Raw genomic sequence first — 18,461 nt, 5'->3', positions numbered from 1 at the left:
CCCCCGAAGCCATTCAAAATAATTCGACCGTTGGGAAAATATTCAAAATAATCATTGCCACTGAGTGAGTTCTCTCTCTCTCTCTCCCCCTTACGCGTTCGTTAGCCCTTGCAAAGTTCAAAGCAATGGAGAACAAAAGAATGGTGGCGAATGAAGAACAGAGGCGCAGCCCCAGAAACCAGAAGGTCCCATTAACTGATTCCAATGGCCAAAACATGGCAACCCTTTTTAGCCCAAGGTTCAAATCCGCGGCTGCTATGGCTGGTTGGGATGAAGAGGCACTGTTATTGGCTAGCCTCATCGTTGAAGACACGCCAGATAGAGATCCCAAGCACAAGAAGCGCTATGTTTTGCACTCCAAAACCCCACCAAACTCATCAAGGTAGTGTCCCCTTCATTTTCTTTTTCTTCTTTTTTTCTAGACAATTTTAGAATGGTTCCTTAAGTACTTTTGTTTTTTGTTTTTTTTTTTTTATTTCTGTAATCAGAGTTCGGGTTTCTTCTCAGTAATCTACGTTTATATTTAATGCAAGTTGTTGTTAGACGGAAACGGAGATGAAACTCTAACTCTCTTATTACTGAAAAATATAAAAAAAAAAAACTTAGAAAGAACCGAATCTAAGTTTTCTCGATTTTTTTCCCTTGTAAAGATTGGTTCTTTCTTCTTCTTTTTTTCTCAATAGTGACTTGATTGGTTATCATGTTATAATATTGTTAATAATGCTGTTTGTGTTTAGGAAACGTAGAGCTCAGAGGAGTCCACAAGCTCCAATCCCTGTAGTACTTGATCTTGATGCAGAAGAAACTCCCAAAATAGGTCATTTCATTATCTTGGATGTCTCAATTTTATGTTTATTTGCTTTTATGCGTTTTCTTTTCACTCTTTTTTTTTTATCGGCAAATGTTAAAATTATTAATATGTCAGTTTTTTGTTAGCGAGTTTACCACTAATCCAACCTTATATCTCCTCTTTTCACTCATGTTAATTGTTATGTTGTTTTGATGAATAGATAGTGGGAGAAAGAAGAAAGAAAAGAAAGCTTGTGTTGAGAATGAGGGAAAGAAAGCGTGTGTTGAGAATGAGGGAAGCAAAGTAGGAGAGGGTGGTAATGAATCGAAAGAGAAGAACCCAGGTGACGCTTCATCTAGTTCTTCTCTTCCCTGCATTGATAAACTAAGGGATGAGCTTTCCTGTGCTGTAAGAACCTTGTGATGTTTCATGCTGATTTTGATTTAGTTTCATATTTTGTTTGTAATGTTTTGTTTTATTTGCTTGCTGCAGATTTGTTTGGAAATATGCTTTGAGCCAAGTACCACTCCTTGTGGTCACAGGTAAATATCAAATCAAAAGTCAAACACCCCACCAGACTGAAATTCTGATTTTGAACCATTGAAATTGTGCAAGAAATTTTCCTTTAGTGTACCCAATTTTAATTTTAATACATCAACTCTAGATTTCTGATCCGGAATCTACAATTTTTCAGCTTTTTCAGAAAATTATACTAGAAAATTTCCTTTATTGTAGCCAAATTAATTTTTAATATATATAAACTCCTAAATTCTGATCTAGAATCTACAAATTTTCAGCTTGTGTAAAAAATTAACCTAGAAAATTTCCTTTAGGGTGGGTACTCAAATCAATTTTTAACATATAAACTCCCAGATTTTTTATCTTCAATTTTCAGCATTTGTATAAAATTATGCTTAATTTTTTTGTTGGGGGTACCCAATTTATGTTTTAATATACAAGAATTCCTAGATTTCTGATTCTGATTCTTCAAATTTGCAGCTTCTGTAGAAAATGTCTACGATCTGCTGCAGACAAGTGTGGCAAAAAGTGCCCAAAATGCAGGCAATTAATCAGGTGATAGTCTATAATTTTTTGTTAACTTTACAAAAAATCACATGTTCTTAACTAATTATGGTTTCTGTTCCACAAACATTTATTTTGCTAGCTGATCTATAAAATCCTTTATTGATATATTGCAGCAATGGAAGATCATGCACTGTGAACACAGTTCTCTGGAACACAATCCAGCTCCTGTTTCCACAAGAAGTTGAAGCAAGAAAAGAAGCTAGTGCCTTGAATAGTCGCCAACAAGCTCAAAACCTGAGTCCAGAGTCAGCATTTTTTGCTTACCTAAGGAACGACACACAACCTTTAAGGGTGGCATCAAGCAGAAGCACGAATTCAATGAGGAGTGGGACAACAGCAACAACAACAACAACAACAACAACAACAACATCAACACAGGAAAATGAGGATGCTGCATTGGCTAGAATGTTGCAGAGAGAAATTGATGAGCAAAGAAGCCTAGGAACGACTCGAACTCGGTTGGCGAGATTGAGGGCAAGAAGAGGAGGAAGAGGGGTTTCTACTAGCCAACATGAGGATGCAGCTTTAGCTCTAAGGATGCAGAGAGAAGAGTTCATGCAAACTTATAGAGGGAGCAGCCAGGAACAGTCTAGCAGGCTAACCTCAACATCATTAGCTAGAGAAAATTTGAGGGCTATGGCATCTAGAGCCATGAACAGAAGAAGGTGAATGAATGTGTGAAAAAGATTGCAGTTTTAGCCTTGCCATAAATTTGAGGGCATCTAGAGCCCTGAAAATGTTGTTAACCATGAAGCATGTTAACAACTATACTTTCTTTTTTTTTTCTTAATGTCATTTTATGGTGATCTTTGTGTCTCATAATTTGTGAAGTGCATTGCTTTGATTTCAAGGTACAAAATGAATCATGCAGAACTGAACAGACATTCTGAATTATGATCTTTCCGAACTATTCTTTAATCTAAGTTTACAAAACTAGAGAATGTTAAACTGTAAATCAATTAACACAGTGTTAATGTAAGACTTGATTGCTGAATTTAAATACCATCTCTAAAGAAGTGGTTATGAGCAAACCCAATGGCACATCCAGCCAAAAAACAAAAGCAACCGAATGACAGTGATTGATAGTTGTGTACCTTATCTCTATAAATACTTGAAAAAAAACTTCAAATAATTTTTTGAGTTACCATCTACTAATAAATAAGAGAACTCAGTACTTGTTAGTACTTACAAGTTACCATCATTTTTTTCTCTCTAGTAGAGTATTTTAATTTACTTTTTTAATCGATCAACCTTTTTGAACTTTATTACACCATTAGAGTGATGGGAGCTAACATAACATAAAAAATATGGCCCATCACATGATAAAAATGCTTCCTTTTTCATGTTGTAAAAAATGTCCACTATCCACACTCTCCTTTTTACTTTTGCACCTCTGCTAATTTTTTGTATATTTTGTCAAATTTACCCTTTAGGAAAACTAATTTTTATAACATAAAACCACACGGAAATTAGTTTACGTATTGTTGTTAACTTATTCATTTTTCATGTTTAATTATTATTTTTAGATTAAATCATTTAATAAGAGTTGAATAACTTGATAAATGATCGAGGTGAAAATATTAAATAAATCAAAATAATTCAATGTAGTAATATTTATAGAATACATTTATCAGATACAAAATAATACAACTAAAATGAGATAATCAATAGGCTTCAATGTCTGCCTGCTTGACTTTCAATGAATCCTGTGTGAAGATTCAAGCATCAATCCCCTCAGTAACAATCCTCCATCAAGCATGGCCTAAAGTAACTAAAAAAAAAATTCCTTAGATCGTTTCTACAAAAGTGAATTTAACATAATTAAGTACTATGAAATTAATGTGATTGCCATTTAACACGCACAAAATGTTGTGAAACCAAGGAATGTATCCATCAATGCACTCCACTGAATCAATCGTGTGTTTCTCTAGTGGCATTGTGGCATCATCAAGAATGTGATCAAGCTATTGAATAAAACCCCTAATCACATTCCTCTATGCTAAGCACATCAATAATAATGATGTGTATAGTGAGCGAGGAATCCCTTATATAACTTGCCCAAACTGTTGTAGCACCTCTAGTAGGTAGGAACACAATAATGGGTCTAATATGATACGGGATGCCCTAGAAAGGTTGCTCGTGTGCGGGCTTCATGAGGCATCGATCCATATGACAGTCTTTGTCTACAGCACATCTAGTGCACTCCTTGATGTAAACACTAACTTCCGTAGAACCTCTCACAATATCAAACATCGACAATCATAAGGACACTACTCAATATACTAGGGACAAATTGACGAGAGTCAATGATGGAAAAGTGCTCAAAGATCCAACTGTGTGAAACCATTATATATATATATATATATATATAAAGTTTGGAGTTGAATTACCCATGTAATCAACGCAAATTCAACTTGAATTCGTTGTCAAGAATTTTATCAAATTTTTAACTCAAATAGTTGAATTACTATTTAATACCTTTGCTATGAAGGCCCTCTTTTTATCAATGCATTTCAAAAATCATTCTCATGTAAGGATTAAGAACACAAAAGAAGTTATTTCCAACCGTATGAAAAAGTTTACTTTCCTCACATTCAGGCAAAATTGCAAAAATATTACGGAATATCCTCGTAAAACAATTATACAACAGCAGCAAAAAACGCTTCAGCACATGAAAAAGACACTAATCCTAACTATCTAAATGTTACAACAGTTTTCACAGGAATACCAGCATAAACACATCAAACCGGTAAAGCCTGCTCGTTCTATATGAAATTAAATATCTAACATCAATGACCTAGGTGTCTAAATGGGGCACATGCTTACACACACACACACACGTGGCATTCTACTATGAGTAAGAAAGTGGTTTTCGAAATTTTCAGTGCCTGTGAGAATGCTTTCGGCTGCTATAAGTAACCTCTTTCTTTTCCCCGTTCCGTCTACACAACATCCTTAAAGCGAAGGAAATGCCCCCCACAGCACCCATAACATAAAACGCTCTGTAGGGAGCCAAAGTGAGACCAGAAAAATAGGACCAGTATCCAGCTATGAGATAGATAAAATATAGCCTAACATTGCGGATGGGGATCCCACTATAGGACAAGAAGAAGGAATTGAATTCGGGCTTCGAGTTGCAGATGCCATGAAGAATGACGCCGATGCAAAGCACTGAATCCAGGAGCCACGGGAGGCTCTCACCCAACGCCAACCTCTAAAAAAAGTAAAAATAAAAAGATAAGGTAATGCAATCATAAAAAGTAATCGTATGTTTTCTTTCCAGCAGTAATCCAATAAATTTCAAAAAAAAAAAAATGGAGCTTGGAGTTTTCACATTCAACTTAAGTACAACTTCAACATCAACTGCACTGATTTATTTCTTATCCATACCCAAAATGATGTAAACGAACAAGGTGCACATTTAACAGAACACAGTTCATTTTTTGTTGTTTGAAAGTGAAAAGGCCTAAAGAAGAAAGAAAAGGAAATAGGAAAGAAAGATTCCACTGAAAGGGAACCAGAATAGAAGCAAATTAAAACGTATTTCTTAAAGTGTTGGTATCGTAGTATCTAACTATGAATGGAGAAACAAAATCATATGTAAGAATATGGGTCAGATTTTGTAAGCACGCATCTCTCCTAGTCTTCACCAGGAGGCTATGGTTATTTTGTGAGAATTCAATCAACCACATTCCTCTTTCCCATTCCCCCTCCCAGTAGAACCTCCCTAGAACACTCCCCCCAAGAAAAGTGGTTGCATAGCAGAATATGTTTAGAATGCTACATGAAAATTAATTGATATATTGTACCTGGATCCAAGCTACAACGGATGGGGCAAACATCATCGTTGCAACAAGATGCAATATCAACAAGCCATGGCGATGGTGAAATAAATCTAATTGTGTCTCACCAAAACTTTTTGATGAATCTGGACTGCTGGAGGAATTGTCTTCTGAAGGGAAAGTCCGCTTGAAACTACCATCAAATTTGAACTTCAGCCTTTCAGACCCCACATAGTCTTCACAGTTACAATCAAAATTTTCATTATTCTGTTCGTGGTTGCAACAAGATGCTGTCAGGAAACTGCTACAAAAACAAAAAGAAAATTCAGTCTCACAAAAAGTCAAACAAGTTAACACAATGAATTGTAAAAGATATCTTCCCTATCATTTCGCCCAAAACTTCCACTTATCCTAATGACACAAATTATTTCACTTTCCCAGTTATTGTTGCAATCAAATAGCATCTTCTCTCACACCCAATATTTTCCAACATGTAAGCAACATATAGAAAAGAGATATTAACACACTGACACAGGATTTGTTAAGACTCATACTGAATGAATGTTAAATTAGCTTACATATGTCAGTTGCAGGTAAGATTGATTGATAGCCATTTGAAAGTATAGGGGAAGATATCATTTGATAAGATGTTATTAATCCTTTGCAGTAACCAACTAAAAAGAAATGAATAAATGTAGAATAGATATACCTGCATAATGCGTTGTGACAACAGAGAAAATGAGAGAAGAGAAGTATAAGGAGACCAAAGGATGGATGAACCAAGCTTCCCAAGACCATTGCAGTAACTGCCGTAACAATTACTGGATTTGCTCTTAGAACCCTAACCACCTGTTAAATGTAAGTACCAAGATTCAAAGGTGAATGTGCCGAACATGAAGTACAAAGGAAAACAGAAGGTCACAAAAGCTACCACTAGCATAAGCACCCTCCCTTGTCTACTTTCCACCACTATTCTACTAACCCTTCACCCACAGAAATAAGCAAATCAAAAATGAAATTTAGAAATGTGGATAAGAAACCCAGCTACAACATACTTGATTTGACAACCACCTCACATATAAGGTTGTACTTTACCTTTAGAGAAAAGAAGCTAGACGAACGATTAACAAACCAACGAAGAAAAAAAAAGCTAACATTCCGTTCCCACATTTGCCACCTGCAATATATTTACCCATGTTATTTATCATTAAATGTAGCAACATGGTTAGCATTTCTTTTATTGATTAGCAAGCCTAAAAAAATTGGTAGAGATAAGAGAATAAATATAGATATTCACAGGAAATAAGATTTACTAAGCCAAATTTCTATTAATATATCAAGGCTACCCTACTTGACATTAGAAAACATATCCGGGGCAAAATTTAGGGTGATAAGTGGTATCAATCAGTCTACTAACCTTGTCTTGATGAAAATATGTGTAACAGCAGCCACAAAGAATACCAAGTGAGAAATCAAAATTAGAATAGCTATGAATCCGTTTGCAAAGATATAACAAATTAGAGAGATGCTGATGAAGCTGGCGAATGGAGGAAGTGGCTGAGACATCAACAATGAAAGGAATAAGGAAAAGAAAATGGGTAGAATGGCTAGGGGAAAGAAATGTGATATTAGTGTCAAATTGGATTCCACAGCAGTCAGCATTGATGGTATCCGCAGATCAAGATCCCATGAACATGCTTGCCGCATTAGAGCAAAGAAAACAACAGCAATAGAGAAACCAACTATCTGCATGAACAACAGCCAATAAATAAAATCATTTGATATGAATTAGAATCCATATACTAAGAGGATGGATATGAAGAGAGAACAAAGCAAGCAAATATTAAGTATGTCTGGACCATAACCATGAGCAAACAATTCAACTTTGTAAATCAATCAAAAACACCAAATTGTACAAAAGAGGATAAATAATAAAAAATTGCCAACGGAATATAAGTATATTGGAAATCCAAATAAATAATAAAATAATGTTTTACAAAGGCATGAGATTATTGGAAATCCAAATAAATAAATAAAATGAATGATAAGCAATTACAAAATTCAGGCATAAAGAAATTTCATTACCTTTGGACTATACAACAGTAGAAGCCTACTTGCAGCAGCACTAACAGAAATTGAAATGCTACTCTTATAAGAACAATGTGGGTCAACCTGTAGAATAGTGGAGAAATTAAAAAAATTGTCATAACACCTCCCATTGCCAGTAAGAGAATGCTAGATAGACAGAAATTTGGTAGTTTGGAATCCCTTTACAAATTATTTTACAAGAAAGTAACTCTTTGCTCTATTTGTTGAAGAATTTAAGGGGAAAAGCAGCTCAATTTTAGGTGATTAGGTGATTCATACCACTTACCAGCAAAAGAACAACGGTTTTTTCAGATTGCTGGGTTGAACTCCAATGAGCTGGGGAGGAATCAACAACAATTGTCTCACTGTTCAAATTTGGATATACATGAAGACCAGATGTATCATCCCAAGCAAGTGCAACAGGTGGGAAACAGCGCAATTTGCAAAGCCCTGAAACACCGAGCAATAGTTATCTCAGCTGAAAAGAAAGCATTAAACACAGCAGAAAAATATTCACCACAAATTTATAATGCATTCAACTATATGCAGAAATGAAATATGAGTAACAGCAAAATATCTAAATTGATGGCACATTCACCTTTTTAAACCAATGTTCTATGTTATTTCTATGATAACAAGCCTCAAAAAAGGCGAGTAGAGGCATTATTTTTGTTAATAATTTATATTATATTTTAAGCTGACTTTTCTAAAAGTTAAAAGTTAAATAGTTTTTTTAATAATATTAATGTGTATCCATCCATACAGAGGTGTTGGTTCAAGTGTCCGAGTTGTGTAAAAAGGTGTAGTGTCCGACATGTGCCAAACAAGTCAGTTTCAGAAACGTGTTTGGCACGGCAACACTTCAAACAAGAGAAGTTTTGTGCTTCATAAGCCCAAACCTACTAATAACACTAAATAAAATCCCTAATATTCTTATAGCAGAGAAGTAAGAGGCATATGGTGCTGATTGATGAGAGCATTCTGGTTGATCTGAAGGGAATAATGGCATCATTCAGTCAAACTAGTTTATACATAGTACGTCTACTTGTATCATCAAAATTCATCTATGCTAACAAGTGAAAAAAAAAATCTATTGGAAAGCTCCCTTAATTGCAATCCCCATTAGCCCACCTTGTTAGCAGCCTCTTTAGGGGTCTCACTCATCCAACAAGCCAGTTTGTGGGGTTGAGTTACGACAAAACCCACATACTCCCTTTAGGGCCATGTAATAAACTGTTCATCTACTTTTCAGATGTCTTTTTGAATTACTTGCTAAAATTTTCACAATACATTTCAATGACCCACAAAATTGTGTTTATGAAAGTTTATGTTGATTTTTAGTACAGGTTGCAGCATTTTCTATAGTGAATATACCTTGATGCCATGAAACCTAAGAAAATAAGCACACCACAGAAAATAAAATTCTAAACCTATAGTCCAGTTGGTAGTGGATTAGAATTCTTACTACTACTTTCAAGGTCTCCGGCTTCCTCTTCGGGAAGTCCAGAGTTTCTAATTCCACAGCTGACAGTTTTCAAAGACAAAGTAACAGGTAGAAGACCCAAACTGATGGCAAATGATAGTTTGACAGCTAGAGGATGAGCTTCCTCCAAAACCAAATCCTGCATAACATAACACATCAAATTTAAGCTTTCGCCTGTGGAAGAAGAAAAAATTGTTCCATTCACTTGCAAGCAACATGCTGAACATTTAGGAACTTATTTTAACATCGTAACAGGATAATTTCAATTGATTTCTAATTAAATTGTTCATATATATATATATATATACACACACACCTTTTTTTTGTTATATGCAAGCTAATAGGACAAAAAGCAGAAGAATATTTGGGTATCCCTGATAATAGTTCCAACATTGAAAATTAGAATTGCTGATGAAACAACATTGAGTCTTGCAATGAAGAGAAACTCAAGAAATAAATTCATACAAGTGACTAAAACTACAATATAGCCAGCATGGTCAACATTCCATGAAAAGAACAACCTTCTGAGAATAGGTAGATTGCAGCATAAACCATGGAGATAGCTCTTGATTTCCTTCCTCTGGGTTAAAGAACTGTCCAACTGCCATGGATGCTGCTGGCGGGGGTCTTCCTGAAATAGTCTGAGAACCACTTTGTCATTACACACACAAATATGGAACACACATTTTCAACTACAAAGATCATACAGAAAATACATCATATTTATAGGCAGGATGATTCAATTATTCCATCATCAGTCATCATAATTAGTAAATGCCCACATGAAATTACCCTTAAACAAGAATTTTAAGATTAGAAAAAGATAAACCATATTTAGTGATGAACACACAATCCACCCATCCAGATGAAAATCGCCTTTCCAATTTTATGGAAGGTACTTGTAAGATCAAAAGTAAAGTACCATACAGGCTTCCACATGGAAATTTTAAAATGAAGAAAGCTTCAAATCTCAAAATCTCCTTATCAAGCAAACCAAAAAGGCCTAAAGGGAAGAAAAGAATGATAAAAAAAATATTTCTGAATACCTCTTGGAGGATATGCATTTCTTAACATCTAAAAGGAAATCGATCAAAATTCAAAATTGTACCGGACGAGGTGCAACTGAGACAGTAAGAAATCTGAAGCCATGCATATCTTCAGGACCCAACCAAAATACAGCAGATGGTGGAGCTTGCTCAGTCTGACTGCCAGGTTCAAGCTGTTATAATGTTGCAGATTAAATATTATGAGTACCCATATAAAACTAATTGAACATCTTCCTCAGACTATCTTACAGAACTCAACAATAGTAATGTAGTATTAAAGATAATCAAAACAAGAAAGAAGAATTGTCTGGAAAGAGGCATAATATACCTGCCGTGGTGCTGGACCTGAGGGAATGTGCATCATCTTTGATGTTACTTCAACAACCCTATCATTGAGAGGTATACTTGTAGTAGATTTCCCCTTTTCAGGCCACAAATGAAGTCTAATTCCAGAACATGGCTCAAGATTGGTCACAAGCACAAAATGACTTTTTCCATTTGAACCCTACACATCCAGATTAAATGGTTGAGCAATTGCACTGTGGCATTGAAAAATTAGGAATCCTTGAAACTAGGAAATTTATTAGAAAAAGACTTTAATCTGACTCCTGAAATAGTCATGCTGACCATGAACAACATCCATATCTACCATACACAAAATTCAGCAGATATCTTCTTCAAATTTAGAAAAGATAAAATGGTCTAACACCTTCAAAATTAAAAAAATTGTTCTATTCAAACAAATAATTGAGAGATATACTACTTGGGAAGCTGAGTGCCTGATTAGAGGTTATTTTGATAATCTCCAATAGCAAATGGAAACAAATTATTTATGGTTGTTGGAGATCCCACATCGTCTAGAGATATGGCCTTAAAAGTGTATATAAGTGGAGGACAACCCTCACCTTACAAGCCATTTTGTAGAGTTGAGTTAGACCCATAACCACTTTCTAAGATGGTATCAGAGCCTATCCTAGTGAGTTGAGCTGTTATTGGACCACCCGCAAATGTCCAATCCTGCAAACTTCACGCTCAAGATGTCTAGTCCTCAACGTGAGCCTTGAATAAGGCACATAACCCTCTTTCTAAGAATGGTAATATTATTTCTATTATTACTGAGAAAAAAAAAGGTATTTTATGATATTTCTATAATTATTACTGAGAACAAAAGTTTTCAACATTATAATGGAAATTTATGCAGTCTTCTCTGTTTCTAACCTGTCATGTCCTATCTTTGTGCTCCCTAATTCCTATTTATATCCCATATTTTTTATCATCTTGATGCTATGACTGTTGTAACCTAATAAAACCAACTAATCCTCATAATTATTAAAATAATTGTCCCTAAAATGCCCCCAGCTATATTAACTAGCGGAGCTACTTCCCACTACTCTTTTCTTTTCATACAAACCTTCAAGACCTCCTCATGTGACTGCTGCCCGTTGCTAACATAAGTCTCACATCAGCTGGTGAGGTAACCAATGATGATAGGAACCCAAACCCCAAGCCCTTCAGGATTCCTAAACCTTTACAGGTTTACACCCAAATGCCCAAGAATAACCAGGGCCCACAATCTACTACAGTCAGTCAGCAGTGAAAGGGGGAATTAGTTACAGAGAGAGAATAAAAGTAGTCTGTTATATAGGAAAGAGTTGAGTAGGAGGTATTGTGATGTTTAACCTAGTTGTTAAGGGCTATAGACTCGTCTCTATGCTTAGGAGCTTCTGCTCATCTTGTTATCTTCTTTCTGCTGATATATACTACAGAAAAATACATTTTCTGATAGCACTTGCTATCAAATGATGAGGATATAAAACTATAAGGGGGCAAGTTCAAATTGTCTTGGGCATTTTGGACAAAGTAGCAACTCTCCAGTACAAGCCCACACAGCAAATCTACTAGCTGACTAGCTCATTCTCCAACATTTCAAGATTTTTTTTTATAAATTAAGGTTGAGATTGGAGAGAGGGAGGGAGAACCCCAACTAGGTTGGCGCCCTCCCAGAAACCCACCCCCAAAAACACCTCAAATATCACTAAAAGTATAAAAAAGAAAGGACAAAAGGTTGGGGGGACTACTAGGCTAAGACCCTAGAGAATTTCTCCAACATTTCAAGATTTGGAAAGTGGCCATTCACAATTTCAACAATTTCCATATTTCATTATATTCCAATCCAAGATATGTTTCCTAATTCAATTAGGATTAGGAGACTAGTATTTGTATAAATAGGGGTCAGTGCTTTGCACTTTCTAACAAATCAATGCACAGCATATATCAATACAATTTTCTATTATTCAATGTTTTTTCTCTCTTTTCCTCCTTCTCAGCCTAAATCCTTACAATTTCAACAGAACTTTTCTTCTATGTATGTCACGCATTTTGGATTATTGGATATCATATCAAAGAAACAATAAACAAATACCAATTTTTGTATGTCCAACCACCGCCGTCGACCATCCATTGCTAATACAGTCAACTCATTTATCTGAATGTATAGGTCTCTATCAAGGCCCCCATCATTCCAATGAATATTAGCAGGACAAGCAACCGGTCTATGCACTAGAGATCCTGTAGCCACAACATAATTTGAATATAAAATTTTGCACAAATGTGGTGGGTTATAATCCAAATTAACAGATTGACATTGATGAAATTTATTGAAATTAAACAGAAACCACCAAGTGACAAAAGAAATGATTTATTATGCAATGCAACATCATTTTGCAAAAATGTTTGTACATTTCATCCAGTTTTGGAAAAATCATAAGGGCATGCATTCATATGAGTTTTTACCAATATAAATTAAGATGACTTGTTACAGAAGAAAACACATGGAAATAATGGAAAAGCTATCTTCTGTGCCCATAAAGCATAATTTAACATTATATTATTAGCAAATGCTTCAACAGCTATATGCACATAAAATAGTGCTAGAATGATTATTAGATGATTCCAGAAAGCTTGTCAATGGACTTTTCAGATAAACTAAATACAAGAATTATGAGATAATAAATTATAAAATTAGAAACAGCAGCATATAATACCAGTGACATCTTTTGTATTCTGGACAGGAATGTTTAGTAACCGTTTACAAGAGGGTAACTGCATCATCCAGTCGAAATTATGTGATATTCCACTACGCAACATTCTTGCAAAAACTGCAAGTCTCTTTTGAGTATCTGGCAATGGTTGGCCAGTTCTGGAATCTATCAAACTAAGAAGTGTGTGTGATACCTAGATAAGAATATAAATGATAAGGACCACATAAAGAAGAACCAAGTATATGCTCTTGACAAGAATAAACCTACTTACTTGGACAACCAATTGATTACACCATAAAATAGCCTGATGTTCCATAGACAACCACACATTTTTCATGGCTGTACTACTGATCATGAAGCCATGGGTTGGGGGCACAATATTATCAAGTGATGTTAATTTTGACCGTACCTGAAGAAAAAAAAAGACCAAAAACTAAACCATTATGCCAAGGTGAAAACAAATTAACAACACCTGATAATCATTGAATAAAGCTAGAATTTCATAGTAAGAAATGTGATTCTGTGACTGTGTACAACTAGAACTTCCATAGTGTGATGACAAAAGATCAATTTCCATAACAACCAACATTTACTCAAAATTTAACAACGTTCATTTCTAGATGTTGCATAAGATGGCAATTTATAAAATACTTTTGCAGTAACTCAAAAAGGAGATACAGGTTAAGAATGTCCCTAAATGGATACAATAAGAGGGCTGCTATGCAAAATCAAGAAAAATGTTCAAATTTAACAAAGCATAAGGCAAAATAATCTTCTGAAGCACAGACAAACAAAGCATCTTTTTCTATCAAATATCATTGCTGATAAATCTACTGCATATAGGGGGAAGGTGAAAAAACGTTAATAATACCTGATAATCATTATATGCACCAGAAATAGATACAACTACAACATGAGAGAGTACTGGATCAGACACATAACGCCCTGTGTTAGTGGTTTGAACCTTATATCCTTCTATCCATTCTGAATTTACACGTGCAAAGTAATGGCCCAATGAAGGCTGCAATGCCACGGGAGGTGATCTGGATAAAATACATGTATCCCATCAAACATTTAAGCAGCACATAGAAATACAACAAGAATAACAACAATTGGAAATAAACATACTGATGTGGGGTTGAAAGTGTAAGAACAGTTTCAACTGCTGATTTCCTAAGACGAGGGTGGATAACAGCAGCCCTAGCAACAAAACCTCCCATTGAATGACCAACTAATATCACACTTTTTGGCAAACTCCCAGAAACTGCAGCACCTTCTCTTGTTCGAGCGTCATAAGACACTTTATATTGGTCCAAAATCTGCAAGGCCACATCATAAGCATTGAACAGAGGGAGAAATTTCAAGAATTACCAAACTCGAGCAAGGTAAAGCCAGATAGATAAGAGCAAACGTCAGAGATAGCACCAACTGAAGAAAAGATTGCATAACCCAGAACTATAAAGTCTAAGGTGAACAACTTGAAAACAGAGAGGAGTGTTATACAAAGCATCAATAAAGCCAAGGGGTTTATTTCCTACCATAGGATGGTCTAAAATTAGAACCAATAAAAAAAAATTACTGACACTAAGACATAGAAAGACAAAAGGAACATTTGCAGAGCTGAGGGTTTGACTATGTCTTTCTAACAAGTCACATAATTCTTTGGATTTTAATGATGTTGATAATCAATAATAAGAAACAACATTCTCGGTTCATTGAGATTATTTATACCATTAGTGTGAACAGGCTGACTGCACGACAATGATAACAAGTTCAATTCAAAATAAATCTGCCATCTACAAACTACAAATAAACTATCTCAAGAATTAAGATTACAAACTGGTTATATTTATCCAATATTCACTTTCTTCTCTTGGATATAAACTATAAATATTAGAGTATGTTTGTATAACTGTGAAAACAATTTTGTAATATGTTTGTACAACTGTGAAAACAGTTTGTAAGGGCTGTTAGCTTTTGCTAACAGCACCCCACTGGTGTTAGGCAGTTAGTTTCTATTAACAGATATTTCTGTGTGCTTAGTTCAGAGGTTCAGAGGTCTATATATACCTCCTTTGTAACTAACTCTGTAACTAACTTCTCAGAATGAAATAATATCAGCTTTCTCTCTAAAGTTTCTCTCTCACTCTCACTTTATCAAAGAATAAATGATAAAAATGATACCTTGTGTATAGCATATACAACATATTCAGTGTGCTCTTCAAGAATCGCACCATCCATGGCAGAATGTTCACCTTCAAGATCAACAGCAAACCAGTCCAACCTGCTGGTGTACTGGCTGGGTAATTGGAAACCAGATAAATTTATATCTACACCTCCTTCTTCAGGTCTTAGGGAAGCTTCTTGGTAAAATGTAGGCTCAAGGGGGCCATTCTGATATGCCCGATCAGATTCTGCTGCCAATGATCGCACCTATTAGTGGATAAAAGTAACAGAAAATGTTAATAGAAATATAAATTTTGGGCGACAATAGTATAAAAAGTGATCAAATTAATAAAATTGCAATGACAGAAACAACTGAACTGAAAATCATTATCAATATTAAAGTTAATTTCCTAAATCATATAGGATCTATGCCATATTTCTCCATTTTTTCGTTCTTTTCCCAGTTTTCAATTCCACAAATGAAAAGGAAGCCACATTCCCTAACCCAAAGGAATTTCACAAACTCCAGCTATAAAACCTTTCGAGAATGAACTGAGAGTCAAGTATCCCTAGAATCTAAGATTCAAATCAAAAACCTTGGCCAGCAAGTGAGCATACCTCAAACTTTGAAAAAAGCAAGCTAGATATGCAGATTTATGTTTACATGTCATCATACTATATAATATAACTACACTAACCACTCAAAAATCAATCTATAACAACTAACCAACATACTCCCAATGAAATTAATACCTCAAATGTTCAAGAACATCTTCAGAACATTAAAACAACTCAAACCACGCAATAACATTTTTCCAGTTTTCAGCTTTAGACCACAATAATCCAATATTTCTTTAACATGCTGAAATAGTTTAACCCAGAACTAAAAAACTAACCATAAAAGCAAACCAACTTCGACTAAATCTGAACAAGAAGAAAGAGGACCTTGCCTGTTTGAAGCTGCCACCATTGCCTGGGATGAAAAGCACGGGCACACCACTAAGCTTCTTAAGATGCTCCTTATAATCTATCTTTTTCCACCCCTCATGGTACAAGTACAAGCCATACTTCACCCGCGAAATGCTCTCCGATGACGAAATAGGAATGTAAGTCGGATACATGTAGGTCATAATACATCCATTCGAAATAGGCTTCAACAAGCCATACAAAGCAGCGAGACAAATCCCTACGACAACAATAATCAAAATTCCAATCCTAATTTTCGCCCTAAAACCCGGCATTCTCAACCGAAGCTTCTACTCCAAAGTCTTCAAATAACTGCAAATTTCAACTCAACCAATGTACTAAATCAAACACAATTGAAACAGAGCTTCAAGTAGTTGAACTACACCACGCACCTAAAAAAAATATATTCAATCGCCGGAACCAGATCGCATTCGATTAAACAAACCACCGCTCCAATTTCAGATTCACACTGGCATCGATCGAACAGCTTCAGTAGCCAAACCAGATCAAATTTCCCCACGAAACAATGAAAAAAGGATAACAGCAAGATATCAAAGCATTATAAAACAGCAGAGAAAAGTTCAATATCGGTGTATAGATCTGAAAACAGTGAAAAAGGAGGAGAGAGAGCGAAGGGTTACCGAATGGTGAAAAGGAGAGCGCAGAAGATGAAGATGAGGAAAATGGCGTGTGAGTTGCGGAGACGGAGGGTGCAACGACAGAGTTTGATTTTAAAAATTCCGTTAGTGGAAGTTGCGACGAGAAAATAGTGTGACAGTGATAGAGTCGATAACGGAGTTGACGCTTTTGTTGTCCAAACTCCAAAACCAAAAAAGTGTTGCCTGCGATGATCTATCTGGATTTGTTTATTAAATGCGGGATCTTTCATCTATCTCTCGCCCCCAAGGATTTTGGACTTTCATGCATATATATATCAACAGCTGTGTATTGTGTCTATTCTTGCACATAATCATTTTAGGTTAAATATAAATCTAAACTACTCACTCCTTGAAACGGTTATTTTGCTGAGAAATAAAGCAATCCAATGTTTTTGAAAATTCTTGTTTCTTTGTTGAAAAAAATATTGTCCCTAATGGACCATTTATTTATTTTAAGATTCCAATTCAAAACGATTTCTCTACTTGAGAAATCTTAATAAGAGGACCGATTAACTTTTCTTTAGCCACTTTCAGTCGTAAAATCTAGTGTTATCGTCACTCAAAACCTCCCTTTGGATCGAACATGTTGATTCATAATGTATTTTCCTTATAATTTTATGATTTAGAATATTGTTTCTTATTCTGTATATCTTTGAATTTCATAGTTGAAACTGGAATTAAATGTTTCTTTTTAATGAATTGATTCCATACATTTCTTATGTATTATGGTGTTATGTTGGATTTCAATCTTATTTTTTACTGCCTATATTATGTTATTGCTTGCGAATTAATTCCTAAATTATTTGAATTTTTTTAATTAAGTCTTCAAATTAAATAAAAAAAACTTTTATTTAGGTCTTTGATCACATGTTAAATAATTTAACTGAGTCCTTAAAATTTTCAAAATCTTCATTGATTATATTTTTTGACGGTCTTAACTTCTACAAAAAATAATATATACAAATCAAAAATAATATCAAGAGTTTATAATAATTTACATATTTTATTTAATCAATTAAGTTAAATCTTTTTTATTGCGTCCCATAAACTAATTCTATGACGTACCTTTTCAAATTAATTAGGAGCCCCAATTAAAATTGTTTCTAGGAACCAACTATGTAACTTGGCCTTCATTTCAATTATTGCAAAAAGACTAAATAAAATTTCTAATTAAGTTTTTATAAACATACATCTCATTTTTTATATGTATAAGTGGAAGGAAAAGAGAAAAGGAAAAAATAAATCAAAAGTAGAAAAACCAATAAGTATAACAAATGAGTATTTATCTGGCATTTTTCCCATTTTTATACATTTTTCTGTTTTACAATGTGTTAGTTATTTATATATATATATA

At 34.7% G+C, this 18,461-nt stretch overlaps 2 protein-coding genes across 6 annotated transcripts; one reads left to right on the top strand and one right to left on the bottom strand.

Moving 5' to 3' along the window:
• On the top strand, positions 1-2,786 carry LOC114390146 (LON peptidase N-terminal domain and RING finger protein 3-like). Of its 2 annotated transcripts, none has more exons than XM_028350833.1 (6): positions 1-382; positions 747-817; positions 1,011-1,198; positions 1,283-1,332; positions 1,790-1,864; positions 1,990-2,786. In XM_028350833.1, exons 1-6 carry the CDS (start codon positions 126-128, stop codon positions 2,543-2,545), a joined length of 1,197 nt encoding a protein of 398 aa, XP_028206634.1. In that variant the 5' UTR covers positions 1-125; the 3' UTR covers positions 2,546-2,786. The 2 variants fall into 2 exon arrangements, with proteins under 2 accessions (XP_028206634.1, XP_028206633.1); XM_028350832.1 differs by having other exon boundaries at positions 3-382; positions 738-817.
• A 1,658-nt stretch (positions 2,787-4,444) lies between these two features.
• LOC114390693 lies at positions 4,445-17,395 on the bottom strand. Of its 4 annotated transcripts, XM_028351531.1 has the most exons (20): positions 17,090-17,395; positions 16,841-16,935; positions 16,433-16,760; positions 15,501-15,749; positions 14,445-14,635; positions 14,188-14,359; positions 13,588-13,725; positions 13,320-13,509; positions 12,698-12,843; positions 10,604-10,780; positions 10,338-10,448; positions 9,751-9,870; positions 9,212-9,368; positions 8,033-8,196; positions 7,744-7,830; positions 7,076-7,404; positions 6,754-6,835; positions 6,368-6,507; positions 5,686-5,962; positions 4,445-5,090 (listed from the first exon to the last, which is right to left on the bottom strand). In XM_028351531.1, exons 3-20 carry the CDS (start codon positions 16,721-16,723, stop codon positions 4,758-4,760), a joined length of 3,354 nt encoding a protein of 1,117 aa, XP_028207332.1. In that variant the 5' UTR covers positions 16,724-16,760; positions 16,841-16,935; positions 17,090-17,395; the 3' UTR covers positions 4,445-4,757. The 4 variants fall into 4 exon arrangements, with proteins under 4 accessions (XP_028207332.1, XP_028207331.1, XP_028207333.1 ...); XM_028351530.1 differs by having other exon boundaries at positions 16,433-16,935; XM_028351532.1 differs by having other exon boundaries at positions 5,686-5,959; positions 16,433-16,935.
• Positions 17,396-18,461: the final 1,066 nt, after the last annotated feature.

The sequence above is a fragment of the Glycine soja genome, chromosome 16 (genome assembly GCF_004193775.1).
Source record: "Glycine soja cultivar W05 chromosome 16, ASM419377v2, whole genome shotgun sequence".
Lineage (NCBI taxonomy): Eukaryota > Viridiplantae > Streptophyta > Magnoliopsida > Fabales > Fabaceae > Glycine > Glycine soja.
This window is presented reverse-complemented; position numbering and strand designations above follow the sequence as displayed.